Consider the following 14,629-nt stretch of genomic DNA (forward strand, 5'->3'; position numbering starts at 1 on the left):
ACATTACAGTCCTTAAATGGATGGCTAATTTTTTTACTGACTGCTTATGAAACCAGACAAGGAACTACATCTGAGAACAGACTTGTCTTGCTACCTCCACCTCTCATGACTTGCTCTCAAGGTCAACCGCGATACAGCATTTCAAGAGAGCAAATATCTCATTTAGTATCTCTTGGAATGAACTGGCAAAGCATTGCAACATGCTTAGGGGTTAGCTCCCGTACTCTGTACAGGCACAGAGAGGACCTTGGCATTGAGCCACTGACTTATGCAACATTATCCGATGAAAACCTGAACAGGGTTGTTAGGGAAATCCTTCAGTATACCACAAATGCAGGTGAACGATATGTGCATGGCAGCTTGAGATCACGTGGGTTACGAATCCAAAGGTGGTGTGTAAGACAAAGTCTACAAGAAATTGAGCCCTTTGGACGTTCCCTCAGAAGACGCAATGCAATACGTCGACGACTGTACAGTGTTCCTTTCCCCAATCAGTTATGGTGAGAAAATTCTAACAGAAAAACAGTCCTGATTCTAAGTCTATAGCGAAATGGATTATCTAAAGCAAAATAACTCATTGTTTTATTTACTCAAACGTGTGCATATCCTTGACCATGTCATAGTTTCCCCATACATAACTTCTACTTATTTCATTTTTCTATAGGCATATAGATGGAAACCACAAACTTGTGAGATGGAGGATGGTGTTCCATGGCTGTGTGGATGGTTTCAGTAGAACCATCATCTACCTTGCGTGTTTAGATAACAACAGGGCATCAAGTGTTTTGTCACTGTTCATGGTTGGTGTTCAGAACTTTGGAATGCCATCCAGCGTGGAGACAAACAATAATGTCGTTGTTCCATCAATTAACATTTCCATCAGTGACACCATGATGGTTACACTTCAACAGACCTTTGATCCATTTGAAGATGATGGCAATAACGGTATAGATTTATTTTGCAACCTTGTTCGTTTTCTTGAGAGACAATCCTAAAATATCAACAAGGCCTCTGGAGAAATTTCATTTACTGTAATTGTGGTTGTGCAGCTTAAAAAGAATACAGTGCCAAGACTGTTGTTAGTTCAGTATTATTAGAAGTTTAGTCACAGCTTTAAATTTCAAGAATGCTACTATCAACCTTTACATGCATGTTTACGGTTTGTATACAATTTTAAAGAATTTATGAGTTGTATTATGTGAGTGTGTTGAGATTTTACAACCATGTTTTGTTTTAAAACACCTTGTTAAAAGAAAAAATAAATTTGTGCAACCACATTTTATTGAGGTTTTTGGTCATCACAATCACCAGATGTATTGTCTTGGAACAAGATGACTCAAACTGATAACATTAACATTAATACAGTCATACAGTCAATACATCAAACATGGATCACTGATCAGAGAATAGAATAGAAGTGTCAGATAAACAATATTGAAGAACACCAGAGAATAAAAGCAACAAACAAGTACAAACCTAGAAAACAAAAATAATCACAATGCACATAAATTAATGCAATGAAAAAATTATTATTGAATTATGTTAGTATATATAACTATTGTATACTTGTAGAATGGTACCCTGACAAGCAAAAAGACTTGAAGCAAATGAACATTTGTTAAAAGGTCAATGCAAAAACAGAGCCTCCAATCACAAAATAGGTGGGTGACATATGAAATATGGCAACATAAAGTAAATTCAGCTTGGTCTCAAGCGTGTTAATTGGTGTTTTAGGTGGAACATTTTGAACATTTGTTTGATTTCTGGGAAAGAAAATGCAATGATATTCAAAACACACCCCCCCCCCCTCTCTTAGAATTACTTAATGGTTGACACTCATTAATTTAACTGAGTGCAAAACTCAGATTAGCATACTAACCTGACCAGGAATTAAGCTATTCCAAAACCATGTGTATTACCTAATGCAAAGTCCATATTCTCCTGAAAGTCTTTGTAAGAGGTATGAAGTGGTAACTTTAAACAATTGATGCACGTGTTTGCAATGGGTAGTTTAGACATGGTTTGTGCATCTGGCTCTTGGTGAAGAAATTCAATGGACGGTTGTGGAGAGAAGCCAATTGGTGGAACAGTGTTGGCTCCAGTGGCGAAGGCAAAAATTGTCCCCAGCTTCTGTGTTCCGTCTTGATCTAAAGGAAAAGCAATACTGTCAAAAATGGCATTAAAGACAAAAAACACAGCAAGCATTTCTACTTTTAACTGATTCAATGAAAAGATGCACTGCATTATAAATTGAACACAATGCTTAAAACGCTAAATTTACCTTCTGCATCTGCTAGGTAGTCTCTCCAGAAACTGTCAAGAAGGTCAGCTGTAAGCACTGAAGGTGACCAGCATAGAAGGGTGCGAAAACTCTCTGGGTGATCTTGGATTTTGTCCAGCACCTCAAGTGTCCGTAGTCCATCCTGAAATCTAAATGATAATCAGAATTACCTTTAAAATCACAAATCACATCAAAAATGAATGGATCCAAGAAGTATAATCTAAAACATATGAATTTATATATACAATAATTTTTACTTCAGATTATTCACATCATCAAAAGTGTATATCCCAAATCTGCATTTTTCATGTGATGCTGTCACCTTTGGAGGCATGGTGTACCTACACATAAAGAAATGTCACACAAAATTCCCAGAATACAAGGCAATCAGCATGGGTTTGAGTTACTTATTGGACAACAATAAATACATACATACATACCTTTCAAATGGACCACGGACTCTGTGTATTACTTGGAACATGATAATGTCATGTATAAGCAGATCCTTGTCTTCCAGCCTCCGTAGCGGCCTCAGGCAGCCAGCATTGGCTAAGTATTCCTGAAGTGGCTCAGTTGCTACTATCAGATCTTCAAAGGATTTACACTCTTTAACCTTCAAATAAAAAAATAAAAAATTAATGGGCCCCAATTAATACATGGAGTAGAACGAAATGCACACAATACTAAAACATTATCCAACAACTGACAAATCAGTTTTACCCTTTTAATTTTTTCACGCAGGTCACTATCGGCAACATCTTCTAAAACTGGTTTAGCCAAATCTGGGCCATCAACAAGGCAAGAGAAGAGTGTTGGGGACAGAAAGCCTGCTGGTGGACCACCATGTACAAGGCTTACTGCAATGGCTCTGCCTGCAATGAAGTACCTGTCCTCCCTCATGGCTAGAAATAATGAAAAACATTACATGTCAATAGATGCATGAAAGCGCTTGACAAGAACTTCATTGTCGGGGGAAAACTCTGTAAAAGACCCAGGAGAAATAAAGACACAATGAGACAAAGTTACTTTCTTTATCAAACGTGTACACGGGTGAGCTGCTAAGAACAACTCACACCATGCACAGTGGCTTGGTAATTTTTATAGGCACAGAGCACAGAGACAGTGAGAACAGGATAACAAATAATAAACAGATAAAATAAAACAACTCCATATATGGTGCTAGTCTCGTCAGCAGAGAGCTAGGGAAGATAAAACAATATGTCCCAGAAACAAGATGTGTTTGCTGGGAAAGTCTAAAAAGATAATTCTAAACTAATCTAACCATAGGCAAAGGGCAGACAAAAGGCATCTTTGTACATTTAAAAGAAGGTAAAGAAACATAGAATCATTTTTCCTGTAACATTCCCTCCTGTTTTAACTTATTTTAAATGTATACAACAATTGTCTGTGAAGGTTATTTATTAAGTATCTTAAGCAATTTTTTAATTTTCAAAATGTCAGCATAGCAGAAATGGAAGTCATTTGGTCTAAAGAATAAAACAAAAGAAAATAATAAAAAGAAAAACATAGTAAATGAAAATCATAGTAAATGAAATAACAAGTGGAATAAACAAGAAAAAATAATAAAACTAAAACTACAAAAAATAAAGGATAAAAACTAAAATGAAAACTTTGTATTTAAAAATGATGAAAACCTAATATGTAAAATGAAAACTTCAAAAAATACAAGGATGAGAACTTCAAAAAATAAAAGGATGAAAACTTTATATTTAAAATGAAAAACTTTATGTTTAAAACTGAAAACTTCAAAAAATAAAAGGATGAAAACCTGCATAACCTACTAATGTTTTAATCAGTGCGTGATCACTTGACAAGTCATTTTTAATCACCACGTCATTCATTAGCAGTTATTACAAGTTCTCCTCTAACAGAATTGCAACGGGATGCTGGTCTTCTTCAGGCACGGCAACATAAGCAGTCATTGTAGTTGTTATCATCTTTGAAATCATTACTCTTAGGCATGGCAACACACACAACACTAATATGAGCAGTGCTATCATGATGAGACCTAGAAGGAAAAATGGCTTTGCTACAGCAGCCAGCCATGAACCGCTGAACAGCCAGTCCAGCCAGCCTTGTGCTGTAGCTGCTCCAGGTGTGTGGTCAGTGACATATTTTTGCAGAGCGGTCAAATTCTGCAAAGCTTCATAAATGTCCCCTCCAGTTTCGTATCCATCAGGGATAAAAGTGCAACATGTTTCCCCGATCAGCTTGCAAACTCCTCCTTGTGATGCTGTTAGCAGGTCTAGTGTCAGTCTGTTCTGCAGCACCATCGTTCTGATGGCCTGCTGTTCTCCTGCTAAGGCGGTTCCCAGGGTCCTAGTCAAGTTGATGTGTCGTAGCAGAGCATATCGGTTGATTTCCACGTGATCCCGCACCTCGGCAACTCCAATGCCGGGGATCAAGCTCTGTAAGAATTTCACTCCTCCTCAGATGCGAAACTCTGGTTCCTTTACTGCTTGGTGCCGTCCGTGCACATCCTGTCTGGTAATGAGTCTTTGTTTGTAGTATCATTCGGTAGCTGTAGTTGGAGCGACAGTTGAGGCTCATCAGTGTCGCGTTACTGGCACAGGTTTCGTTGAGTGAACAGTCCATACACTTCCTCTCGTTCCTCGGTGGGCAGAAAGTGTATATGTATTTGCATAGCAGTCAGTTTTATTATTCAAGTAAGCTGTAGTGTTCATAAACTGCCACCAGAAATTAGTGGCATAGCCATGGGGAAACTTGGTGTACTTTCCTTTGTCATACAGTGTCTGCCTTTTCTTCATATAGCGTGACTTATTGTCCCTCACGGAAGCAAAGGTGAGGAGCCCGGCCATGGTCAGGGCCGCTGCAGTTGTTAAGAGCCACCACCTCATGACGACGGGACACACCCTCCTGTCGCGAGTAGACCCCCCGGCCAGGAAAGCTGACCCCTCCACCGGGCGAGATCACAACAAGTGGGCAAGCCTGCCGTCAGCTGTGTTTAGATGGCTTCACTGACTCGCCTGCAGTGACTCTGATGGATCCAGGATGGTCGTTCCGCAATTTTGCAAGCGGTCGGTGTAGTGAGGAGGACTTGGTATGGCCCCTCCCACCTGGGTGTGCTCCAGTTTTTCCTTTGGAGCACCTTGATCAGAACCCAGTCACCGGGCTGTGATCTGCAAGACACTTGATAGACATCATTACATTCTTCGTCATTTACAATCATCTCTTTATTTTCCTACAACTTAGACATACATTTTGCTACTGAAATTATATCTGCCTTTTTCACTGGGTAGATTTCTGGCCACTTTGAGAATACATCTATAACCACTAGGGTGTATTTTTACCCTTGGCATTCATTTAGCTCAATAAAGTCCATATGGATTGTGTGGTCTCAGGTTTCCCTGAGCATTATATTTTTGACACGTCATGCACGTTCTGACAAATTGTTTTGCTGAGGTTTCAAAATTTACAGTGTAGAATTTACAGTGTAGAAATGAGAGTTGACAATACTGGTCAGTCCCCCCGATGACAAATGCGTACAGCCATGAGTCACTAATGCCGCCATTTTGTGGAGGAAATTTGGCAACACTGGCTTGCCATAACACATCATTAAGTCGTTTGTCAGAACTGCACCGTGTTTTAGCCATTTTGCCTGCTCTGCTGTGCTTGCTGCTTTTGTTCATTTTTCAACACATCCAGTGGAATCTGATGTGTGTTTACTGCCATCAATGTCATGTTTGTCTTTTGTGCCGCCTATTTTGCTGCTCTGTCAGCAAAATTGTTGCCTGTAGTAATGAAAGAGTCAGTAGGCGTTGTAAGAGGTTGGCATGCTGGTTTGCCAGTTGGTGTAATCATTCCTCTGTTATGCCAAATTTTTTGCAAAATGATGCACAGCAGAGAAAACATACTGGCTGTCTGTATGTATGTTTATTAGTTTGTCTTTGTGTATTTAGCTTTCGCGTATCACAGCTATCAGCTCAGCGCTCTGTGCAGGACATGAAGAAGAAAGTGGTTTTGCTTCTATTATTTTACTATCTGTGGTTACTGCGTAACCTACACAGTTTCGGCCTGTGCTGTAAGGTCAAATGCTGTTCTCCTAGCTTCCACACTTGCTGATCATAAGGTGGATCTGGGCCTGGAGTTTGTTTAAATCTCAGAATGTTGTGATACTCGGTCGGTTTCTGGCACTCAGGTGTAATACCAGAAAAGAATGGCATGACTGCTATCTTAAGTTTTGTCAGAGCGTCTCTACCTAGCAAATTTACTGGACACGACGGGTCATATATGCATTTAATAAAGCACCTGCGGCCACTTGCTGTGTGTACTAGTTCTAAAAGGGCAGTTAATTGTTGTACAGCTGTGTGGCCTGAAGCTGACTTTACAACTAATTTGTCCTCTACTCCTACAATCTCGTGGGAAGTGACCTTCCTCTCCACGGTACTAGCAGGCGTTGTCTCTATGTTATCTGCTGTTTCTGCATGGCTGTCTGCAGCCTTGGTGTTTGTGACTTTGCTCTCCTCTCTGTTCCTGATAGCCACCTGCGGATTAGTGTTTTAGTCTATTGTCAACAGTCAGCCTTATTTTGAAGTTACAGAAAGCTTCTTCTTTTTTGTTTGTCTTGGTTTGGGAGAATAGATGCAACACTACATTTTCACTTAAGGCAGTTTTGAATAATTTCTAGTTTTTCAAACAATTCATGGATCTCACACATTTCAAACTTTCAAGTTAGGGTTGTTTCCCATTTATACAAATATATATATATTTAACTTTGCATTGCTCACAGCTCATAGCTCACAGCTCTAAACCTAGGCATTTTTCAATCATATGCCTAATCACTATGTGTCACTGTGATTCTCAAGTATTGTCACAAGTTCGTTTAAATTCGTTTCCAAAACCAACAAAATAATCAAACAAAAACAAAAAACATAAACGTGTCAGGACACAAAAGAAAAAGAAAAATGCTGCCACCCGAACAAGGTAGAAGTCTGCATATGTTGGCTTTTAATAGCATGCAGCTTGTAACATGGTAGACTAATGTGCCTGTGTTAATTCAGCTTTATATTATTGTGTGAAGTTGCACTGGGTTGGGAGTGGTTTTGTGGTTGTCACATTTTTGGTGAGCCAATGGCTGGAATGGGGTTGGACTAATTAGAGGCAGGTGTACTTGATTGCACTGATACACTGGTCTACATATAGCCCACACTACAAACACTGCTGTGTCGTTTTGTCTCTCTGTGCAGTCCAGGGCCTATTATATGCCACAGCCTAAAGGCAGCAGAGTTCCAGAGGCTTGAGTGACCACTGACTATATGCTTGCAGGGTGGTGGGTCTCCAAGGACAACTTCTAACCCTGTTAAAGGCAACATGTGGGGTGCAACTTGGCCGTGTGGCATAGCTGGCTCTGGCCTTGGGACTGTGTGTTTTTATACAATTCATAAGTGGGACACTGGACTGTTTTATCTTTTATCTCTTGATATATTTTTCGTCAATAAATTATCTTTTAGAATTTTATTGACTGTCATCTTTTTGCCCACGACTGAGACGGTTGGTCAGACCTAGAGTCTTTCTTTGGGTGTGTTACAGCAGCTTCTGCTCTAAAAGAAACAAATAAATAAAAAGAAAAGAAAATGTGGAACATGCTCATCAGCTTAGCAGTGTCTACATATTTAATTCAGCTTCTCAATCCTGTAGTTGTAGCTGTTGTCTACAGGGTTTTGCTTATTGGTTGTTATTATAGGTGTGCTCTATATCTCAGCAATGTGTCATTCTAGGATGATAGGTTTCAAGCTGGTCAAGTGCCTCTATGCACTTCATTAGTTTAGTTATTCTCTGTATTGTCTTCATCTCACATGTCATTACACTGAGTTTCAGCAAACCTTAAGCTTGATGCAGACTACTGCTTAACAATTATCCACCTCACATCATAACCGATTAAGGTGCCTCTTCATATTAATATTATGTCATTGTTAATATTATCCTCTTTGTCTTATATGACAGCAATAGCATATTATAATATTTTATCAGTGTGTACCACTATACTACTACTGAGCCAATTTGATAGTTAGGATCATCTTATTCAGCAAACAGATAATTTAGAATTCATCCAATCTGCGGTCACATTTGTTCTCTCTGTTGCATGGCGGACCAGGCAGTTCTATTATAATATATTATTTATATTTTATTTTGTATCCATCAAGGGCTTCAGATGACCTGCAGAATCATCCTTTTCCCAGGGTGGAGACAGTTACCTTTTCACACACTGTCCTTGGCTGAACAATGACACAGCCTTAATATACTTTATTTATGTTATTAAAATATTTTCGTGTGAAGTATTTGCTTTATATTCATTTTATACATTGTGGGCATGGTCATCATGCCAACTGTGTTTCATTGTTAATATCACTTTACAGGTTGTTATCCTTGCTATTATTAATTTCAAATACTCTAAAGATAATTTCTACTGTAATTTTCCCTTCATCTTTATTTCGTACTTTTTATATTTCTATCTACTCAGTGGGGTCTGTTTTCAACCCTTTTGAACTACTACAAAACTACTGTGATCTCTAGTTTTCACTTAATAAGGGATTATTATGTTCTTCCTGATATGGGTGTTGCTGCAGATGCGGCTGCAGGAGTGAGTGATGGTTTACTAAAAGGATTGTGGGAACTGCACAGTGTCTCGTCTTCTGGTTTTACTAAACTGGCAGTTGAGTTCTGTTCTTCTGACTGTTTATATTTTGTTTTCTTAAATCTCTCAGTTTACAGACACTGTTTTTGTCCGGCGTCTGGACTTTTCTTTTCTCACCACTGCTCGTCAGCAGGAGTGAGTTTTAATTTCACTTGCTTGATTACCCATCTTATTTATGTATTTACTTATTTTTGTTTAAGTAATATATACACGATACAGCTGCTATCACCTTCGCTGGTATTAGAGACGAGAGTGGTTGCTCACACGCCCTTCTACTTTCGGACTATTTCCAAAAGCGGTGTGAACTTTACGAGACGGAACTCGACCGTTCTCTCAACTCACCAGCACGTCAGTGAATAGCAGTAAAAGAAAAACACAGTAGGAGCAGCTCAGTCTCTTATTGGACCGTGAAAATTCAGCTTGCTCCGTTAATTAAAACAATACACACACACACACATTCACATTCACACTTATTCGCGCGATCGGAACCCTTATCATAAGGGGAGCTGCCAGTCTTTCTGTAGACGAGCTACTTATTCCCTTGACCCAGCTGGGGGAGCTACCCAGAGCTCCAAACCTAACCCACAGAAGTGGGGAGCTTCCAGTCGACGAGCTCCAAGCTACCAGCCGACGAGCTACTTTAAACCCACAGAGGTGGGGAGCTTCCAGTCGCGACGAGCTACTTTCGCTATTTTAAATTCCCTGAATTTAAAATACGCTTTTACGCAAGATTGTGTCAGTGTGTCTGTATCTACCTGGTCGGTGTCGCCGGGTCTGGTCCACCTCGATCGGGCCCCACCACCGTGGGTCGCTTTCTAGAACGTTGGCCAAGACTCAAATTTAACGCCCTTGGTCTTTGACCACACACCTAGTGTGTGGGCTGTCGACAGACGGACAACGTGGACTGGTCACGGAGATGGGACACGATGGAGGTGATCCGGCTGTCGAAGGACCAAGAAATGTCGGGGGAAAACTCTGTAAAAAACCCAGGAGAAATAAAGACACAATGAGACAAAGTTACTTTCTTTATCAAACGTGTACACGGGTGAGCTGCTAAGAACAACTCACACCATGCACAGTGGCTTGGTAATTTTTATAGGCACAGAGCACAGAGACAGTGAGAACAGGATAACAAATAATAAACAGATAAAATAAAACAACTCCATATATGGTGCTAGTCTCGTCAGCAGAGAGCTAGGGAAGATAAAACAATCTAAAACAATATGTCCCAGAAACAAGATGTGTTTGCTGGGAAAGTCTAAAAAGATAATTCTAAACTAATCTAACCACAGGCAGAGGGCAGACAAAAGGCATCTTTGTACATTTAAAAGAAGGTAAAGAAACATAGAATCATTTTTCCTGTAACATTCATAAAAATGATTTTTTTATTGCATTACTCCAGGGATATCAGCCTAAAATCAATACATACCAGCACTATCAAGCGCCAAGTTCATTTTGCCTTCTTCACCCTCAAACATTGGAGACAGGGGCAAAGCTTCGATCAGAAGTCTTAGAAATTCTCTTCTTGGTCCACCCAAGTCAACAGCCTCTTCAGGTACTCCCATATCGTCAGAAAACCTGACAGAAATTGTGTGGCATGGATCATATGTCGCTCGTTTAAAACCTCTAATTGCTCCATCCAGGACTGTTGATCTATTAATGTTGAACTTGCATTTCTTCTGTTGGTTTACTTTTGCAGAAAGTTCCTCCAAAATATCTTTTGCTGATACCAAACAACTTGAAGTCCTGTAGGATTAGAAAAAAGAAAAGAAAAAAAAAGAAAAAAATATTGAAAAGAACATCAGTAAAAACATTCACATACAAGGGCTACAAGGACATACAAAGTTTTGTCAAAATCAGAATCAGCATACTTTATTAATCACCAAAGGAAATTATCATAATCATAAGCAAAATGTACAAAGGAGTATATTGCTCAGTGGCTTTTTATATTGTTTATATGTTTTGGAGAACTAGAAAGCACTAGAGCAAAGAAAAATAGTTTCAATGCACAATAAGTAAATTTCATTTCATTGTCAGATAGGCTGTTAAAAATTCGCTGCCTATTTCAAATAAAATAAAATTTGCCAGCAATACAGCATTATCATTTGACTCTGTAGACATTATTCAAAAAACTGTTTTGTTAACAGCAAATATAAATATCATATATGCATATAAATATCTGAGGATGGATTACACTCCTTCACAACACTGGTTACAGTATTGGATTGCAACAAATATGGTGTGTTTAATTGGCTACTGTAAAACATTTGTATTTGAAACTAACCTTTCGCTCTGCAGGCTTGCTAGTATAGCCTGGTTAAGTTCCTCATCATCAGAAGACATGTCAGATAGTGGAGTCATGATTGAAAGGTAGTTATCGTAGTTTACAGATTGACTGTGTGTTGATGTAGAGGGTAATGCTGAACAATGATTCTCTGGATTCCTGGTCTGGTAGGGTGAGCTTGAGGTATTTCGGCACGTCAGGACCAGAACTGGATCACTTAAAGATGCAGATGATGAGGTAGAAGGCTGACTAGTGGAAGGGTAGATTTCCAATGAAGACACTGGTAACTGGCTGAAGGAAATGTTTGTTGAAGTGCTGCTGTACTTGTGTGAGATACTACTTTCATGGGTCAAGGCAGGAGTTTCCGTTAATAATGTTCCATTACAAACTGATGAGGCAGGAGATTGCGTCGGAGCAGAGATTGGTTGGAAGGCAGCTGTTGAACTGGCAAAACTGTCTGAAGATGATGAGCGCAGCTACCTTGATGAAACAGGGTTTTCTTCACAGTTTTCCTCACTGCTGTAGCTTGTAATATCATCCTTAGAAATAAAATAATAATTATAATAATTCACATATATTGAATTTGAACATTAAATACCATATATCCAACCTCTTCTGCTTATTCTTATCAGAGGTGGGGTGGTTGGAGCCTATCCCAGCTACCATAGGGTGAGAAATTTCAAGAGTTAATAGATCTTTCTCACAATTACTTTTACATACTAGGCAGACAAAATTGTAACACATCTCCTGAACAGCAGTAGTCTTACGTTCTATAATTCACAAACAGTCCAACAGAGCAGCTGTAAATTTAGTCAATACCAGAGCTTAGGATTAACATTTTAAAAAAGGAACATTAACTTGGTACTATTCTATCCAACTACAAAAGGTGAAAGGCAAGTTTAAAAAGAACAGACATGAGAAAGTTCAAAGGTTGTTTATGCACCAATTTCTGGTCTTCATATTATTACTGTACAGTGCTATGTAGATTCATTCAAAAGTCAAATAACGTACCAAAATTGGTTTTGATGGTCTGATGTATAGGGCTTTCGATTTATCAATTTTATGTATGAGATTTGCATCCAGCTCCTGTCCTGCTCGCAGTTTGGGCGCAATCAGTCTGTTGCCACAAGCCATCAGAAACTCCAGGCTGGAAAACAGTTACAGTAAGTTGTAAAATGTTTAAAATCCAAAACAGCAAAAATGTTCCAATAACTTTTTTAGAGCTAATCTTGTTTTCCTCTTTGAATCAGACTGAAACCAGTAGTAACAGAAGTAAACTTTATACAAATGTCAAAAAAGTATGCCAAAAATGGAGTGTTCAAGAAAGGATAACTGATTTGGTTCTTTTATTTTAGTTTACTGATTCATGTCTACCTGTTCTCTGACTTAAATCGTTATGTAAAGCTTTGAAATGCCTAGATATCGAAAAGACTACTGACAAAAGCTGTGTCGCATTAGGTTTCGACTGCTAGCACAACCTACCTTACATCAATAGAAAGTTTATCTCCAAAGGCGTCCCTTATTTGTTCAGAGACAGTTTTCTGGTCCCAGGATTTTTGGAATTCAAATCCATTCAATATATGCCCTTGTTCATGTAAATGTCGTTTTGTGCGATGCTTGACAACAACACTGCTTGATGGCCGTGGAAGAAGGATGACATCTTTGTTGAAAGTATCATGATAATGTGTCTTGGCCCTATAAAACAAAACAGAAACTATATTCAGATTTATGTATCTTTTGTTTTATTTACCTATACTTAGACACTATCAGTTCCTTAAGAAAGTTGCTAATGTCACTTGGTAGTGACCAGCTTACACGTTAAACTGTTGCTAAGCTTTTATGAATAAAATAAAATGTTACACAGTTTATATAAAAAAAAAACAGTATCGCAGCTAGCCATTTAGCCCACTTGAATATGTTTAAAGTTGCTTGTGCATGTAAGAGTTGAGTATAATAGCAAACACAAATAACAGAAACATAATTTGAAAGAAAAAAAATGCATAAAGTAATAGCATGCCTATAAATTGCCTTTGAAAAAAAAAAGGAAAATGTACGTAAAATAGAAAATGTTTTGGGGTTTGACCATTTTAATTCACTGACGCTTGAATTAAATAAATAAATAAATAAATAAATAAATAAATAAATAAATAAATAAATAGTACAATGCATAAGGATTTTTTTTACTGCTCTACAAAGAGGCATACAAAGAAACATTTGCTATTACTTTTTACTTTGACTAAAGAACAAAAAAGACACCGATCATATTTCTTTTTTTCTTATTTCATACACTGTAGAAACTGGACTGAAGGCATGACTTGGCATCCATGTTTATCTACCTCTACAGTGGTACAGATATTGATCCACTCACAACACAGAGTTGGATTGATGTCTTCTAGCAAGATTAAAATTCTACCCCAAAAAATAAATAAATAAATAAATACAAAACTAAACAAAAACAACAAGAAAATTAACCCAACCTTTTATTTAGCAGGCTAATGTAGCTACCACCTCCCACATTAATAAAGAAGATTTAATAAAGTAATCTTAAAGTAAGCATCAACTTACACTCGGGTCACAAGTACAAACAGCCACTAATATTGAAATAAATGCCACGGTCTTTACTGTTTTTAATGTGGATGCTGCTGAATAAATTAGCTAGGGCTAAAAATGTATAAGGGTAAAAAAGTGCGTTGCTAAATCAGCAAAGCACATTTCGTATTTTGTATTTCGCAGTTGTATAGTTAAGTGGCAAACTGTTTTGTTCTTACCTTTTCCTTGATCTGCAGTTCCAGTTGCCAAAGTGTTTTTGGGTCTGATATCGCAAAGACTGCCCCACTCCAGTCGAACTCCGTGTAGCTACTTGACTCGTTGAAGATACCCGGGTGTTAGCTGGTCTAAAAAGTTCCCTCATCTCACTTTCCACCGTGCTGTGGGTAACACTGGGTGCAGTTGAGCCCGTCCCATCTCGATCAAGTGACGAGGACAACGATGTGACCGTTTCAGGAGATGATAAAATATTTCTTAACAACCCGACAGCTTGCTGAAGAACTAGAGTTTCTTCTCCCCCCTCCATGCTGTCAGACACTTGAAAGTGACCCGCGCGTGCTTCTCAGCCAATCACAGCGGTACAGACACCCAGCCTTCCGTTTCCATTAAACTCCTTCCGTTTCCACTATACTCTTTCATTCACATACATTATTCTCTTGCATACATATATTTTCTTCAGATATGTATGCATTCTCTTCTTACATACATATATTATTTGTAAGATTAAATGCATTTTGAATGCATGTAAATGAGAGCAAAATGTAGGAATGCATAAATGAAAATGCATGTATGTTAGAGTGCAAATGTGTAAATATGTAGATTAAAATACATGTATAAGAGA

General features: G+C 38.5%; 2 protein-coding genes and 1 long non-coding RNA gene across 4 annotated transcripts; all 3 read right to left on the reverse strand.

The window, feature by feature from the left end:
* Nucleotides 1-1,424: 1,424 nt before the first annotated feature.
* Nucleotides 1,425-3,218, reverse strand: LOC309699786 (G2/M phase-specific E3 ubiquitin-protein ligase-like). 2 transcript variants are annotated; one of them, XM_082522971.1, is made up of 5 exons: nucleotides 3,002-3,218; nucleotides 2,722-2,894; nucleotides 2,539-2,622; nucleotides 2,282-2,430; nucleotides 1,425-2,147 (listed from the first exon to the last, which is right to left on the reverse strand). In XM_082522971.1, the coding sequence occupies exons 1-5, from the start codon at nucleotides 3,179-3,181 to the stop codon at nucleotides 1,891-1,893; spliced, it is 843 nt and encodes a 280-aa protein (XP_082379097.1). In that variant the 5' UTR covers nucleotides 3,182-3,218; the 3' UTR covers nucleotides 1,425-1,890. The 2 variants fall into 2 exon arrangements, with proteins under 2 accessions (XP_082379097.1, XP_082379098.1); XM_082522972.1 differs by lacking the exon at nucleotides 2,539-2,622.
* An 80-nt stretch (nucleotides 3,219-3,298) lies between these two features.
* Nucleotides 3,299-11,547, reverse strand: LOC309699926. The gene is made up of 2 exons (XR_014274533.1): nucleotides 11,242-11,547; nucleotides 3,299-10,703 (listed from the first exon to the last, which is right to left on the reverse strand). It is a non-coding gene; the product is annotated as an uncharacterized lncRNA (long non-coding RNA).
* Nucleotides 11,548-11,553: 6 nt separating this feature from the next.
* On the reverse strand, nucleotides 11,554-14,629 carry LOC309699925 (uncharacterized protein). Its single transcript, XM_082523173.1, has 4 exons — nucleotides 14,010-14,629; nucleotides 12,724-12,936; nucleotides 12,253-12,388; nucleotides 11,554-11,780 (listed from the first exon to the last, which is right to left on the reverse strand). Exons 1-4 carry the CDS (start codon nucleotides 14,312-14,314, stop codon nucleotides 11,718-11,720), a joined length of 717 nt encoding a protein of 238 aa, XP_082379299.1. The 5' UTR covers nucleotides 14,315-14,629; the 3' UTR covers nucleotides 11,554-11,717.

Source organism: Aulonocara stuartgranti, assembly GCF_965226115.1.
Source record: "Aulonocara stuartgranti genome assembly, chromosome: 23".
NCBI lineage: Eukaryota > Metazoa > Chordata > Actinopteri > Cichliformes > Cichlidae > Aulonocara > Aulonocara stuartgranti.

Coding starts and splice junctions, on each gene's coding strand:
- LOC309699925 (XM_082523173.1), bottom strand. CDS start 14,314: ATGGAGGGGGGAGAAGAAACTCTAGTTCTTCAGCAAGCTGTCGGGTTG. Junction 12,389..12,723: donor AAACTTTCTATTGATGTAAG/GTAGGTTGTGCT, acceptor ACTGTTTTCCAG/CCTGGAGTTTCTGATGGCTT. Junction 11,781..12,252: donor GACCATCAAAACCAATTTTG/GTACGTTATTTG, acceptor TTTATTTCTAAG/GATGATATTACAAGCTACAG.
- LOC309699786 (XM_082522971.1), bottom strand. CDS start 3,181: ATGAGGGAGGACAGGTACTTCATTGCAGGCAGAGCCATTGCAGTAAGC. Junction 2,895..3,001: donor TGCGTGAAAAAATTAAAAGG/GTAAAACTGATT, acceptor TTTTATTTGAAG/GTTAAAGAGTGTAAATCCTT. Junction 2,623..2,721: donor GTCCGTGGTCCATTTGAAAG/GTATGTATGTAT, acceptor CTTTATGTGTAG/GTACACCATGCCTCCAAAGG.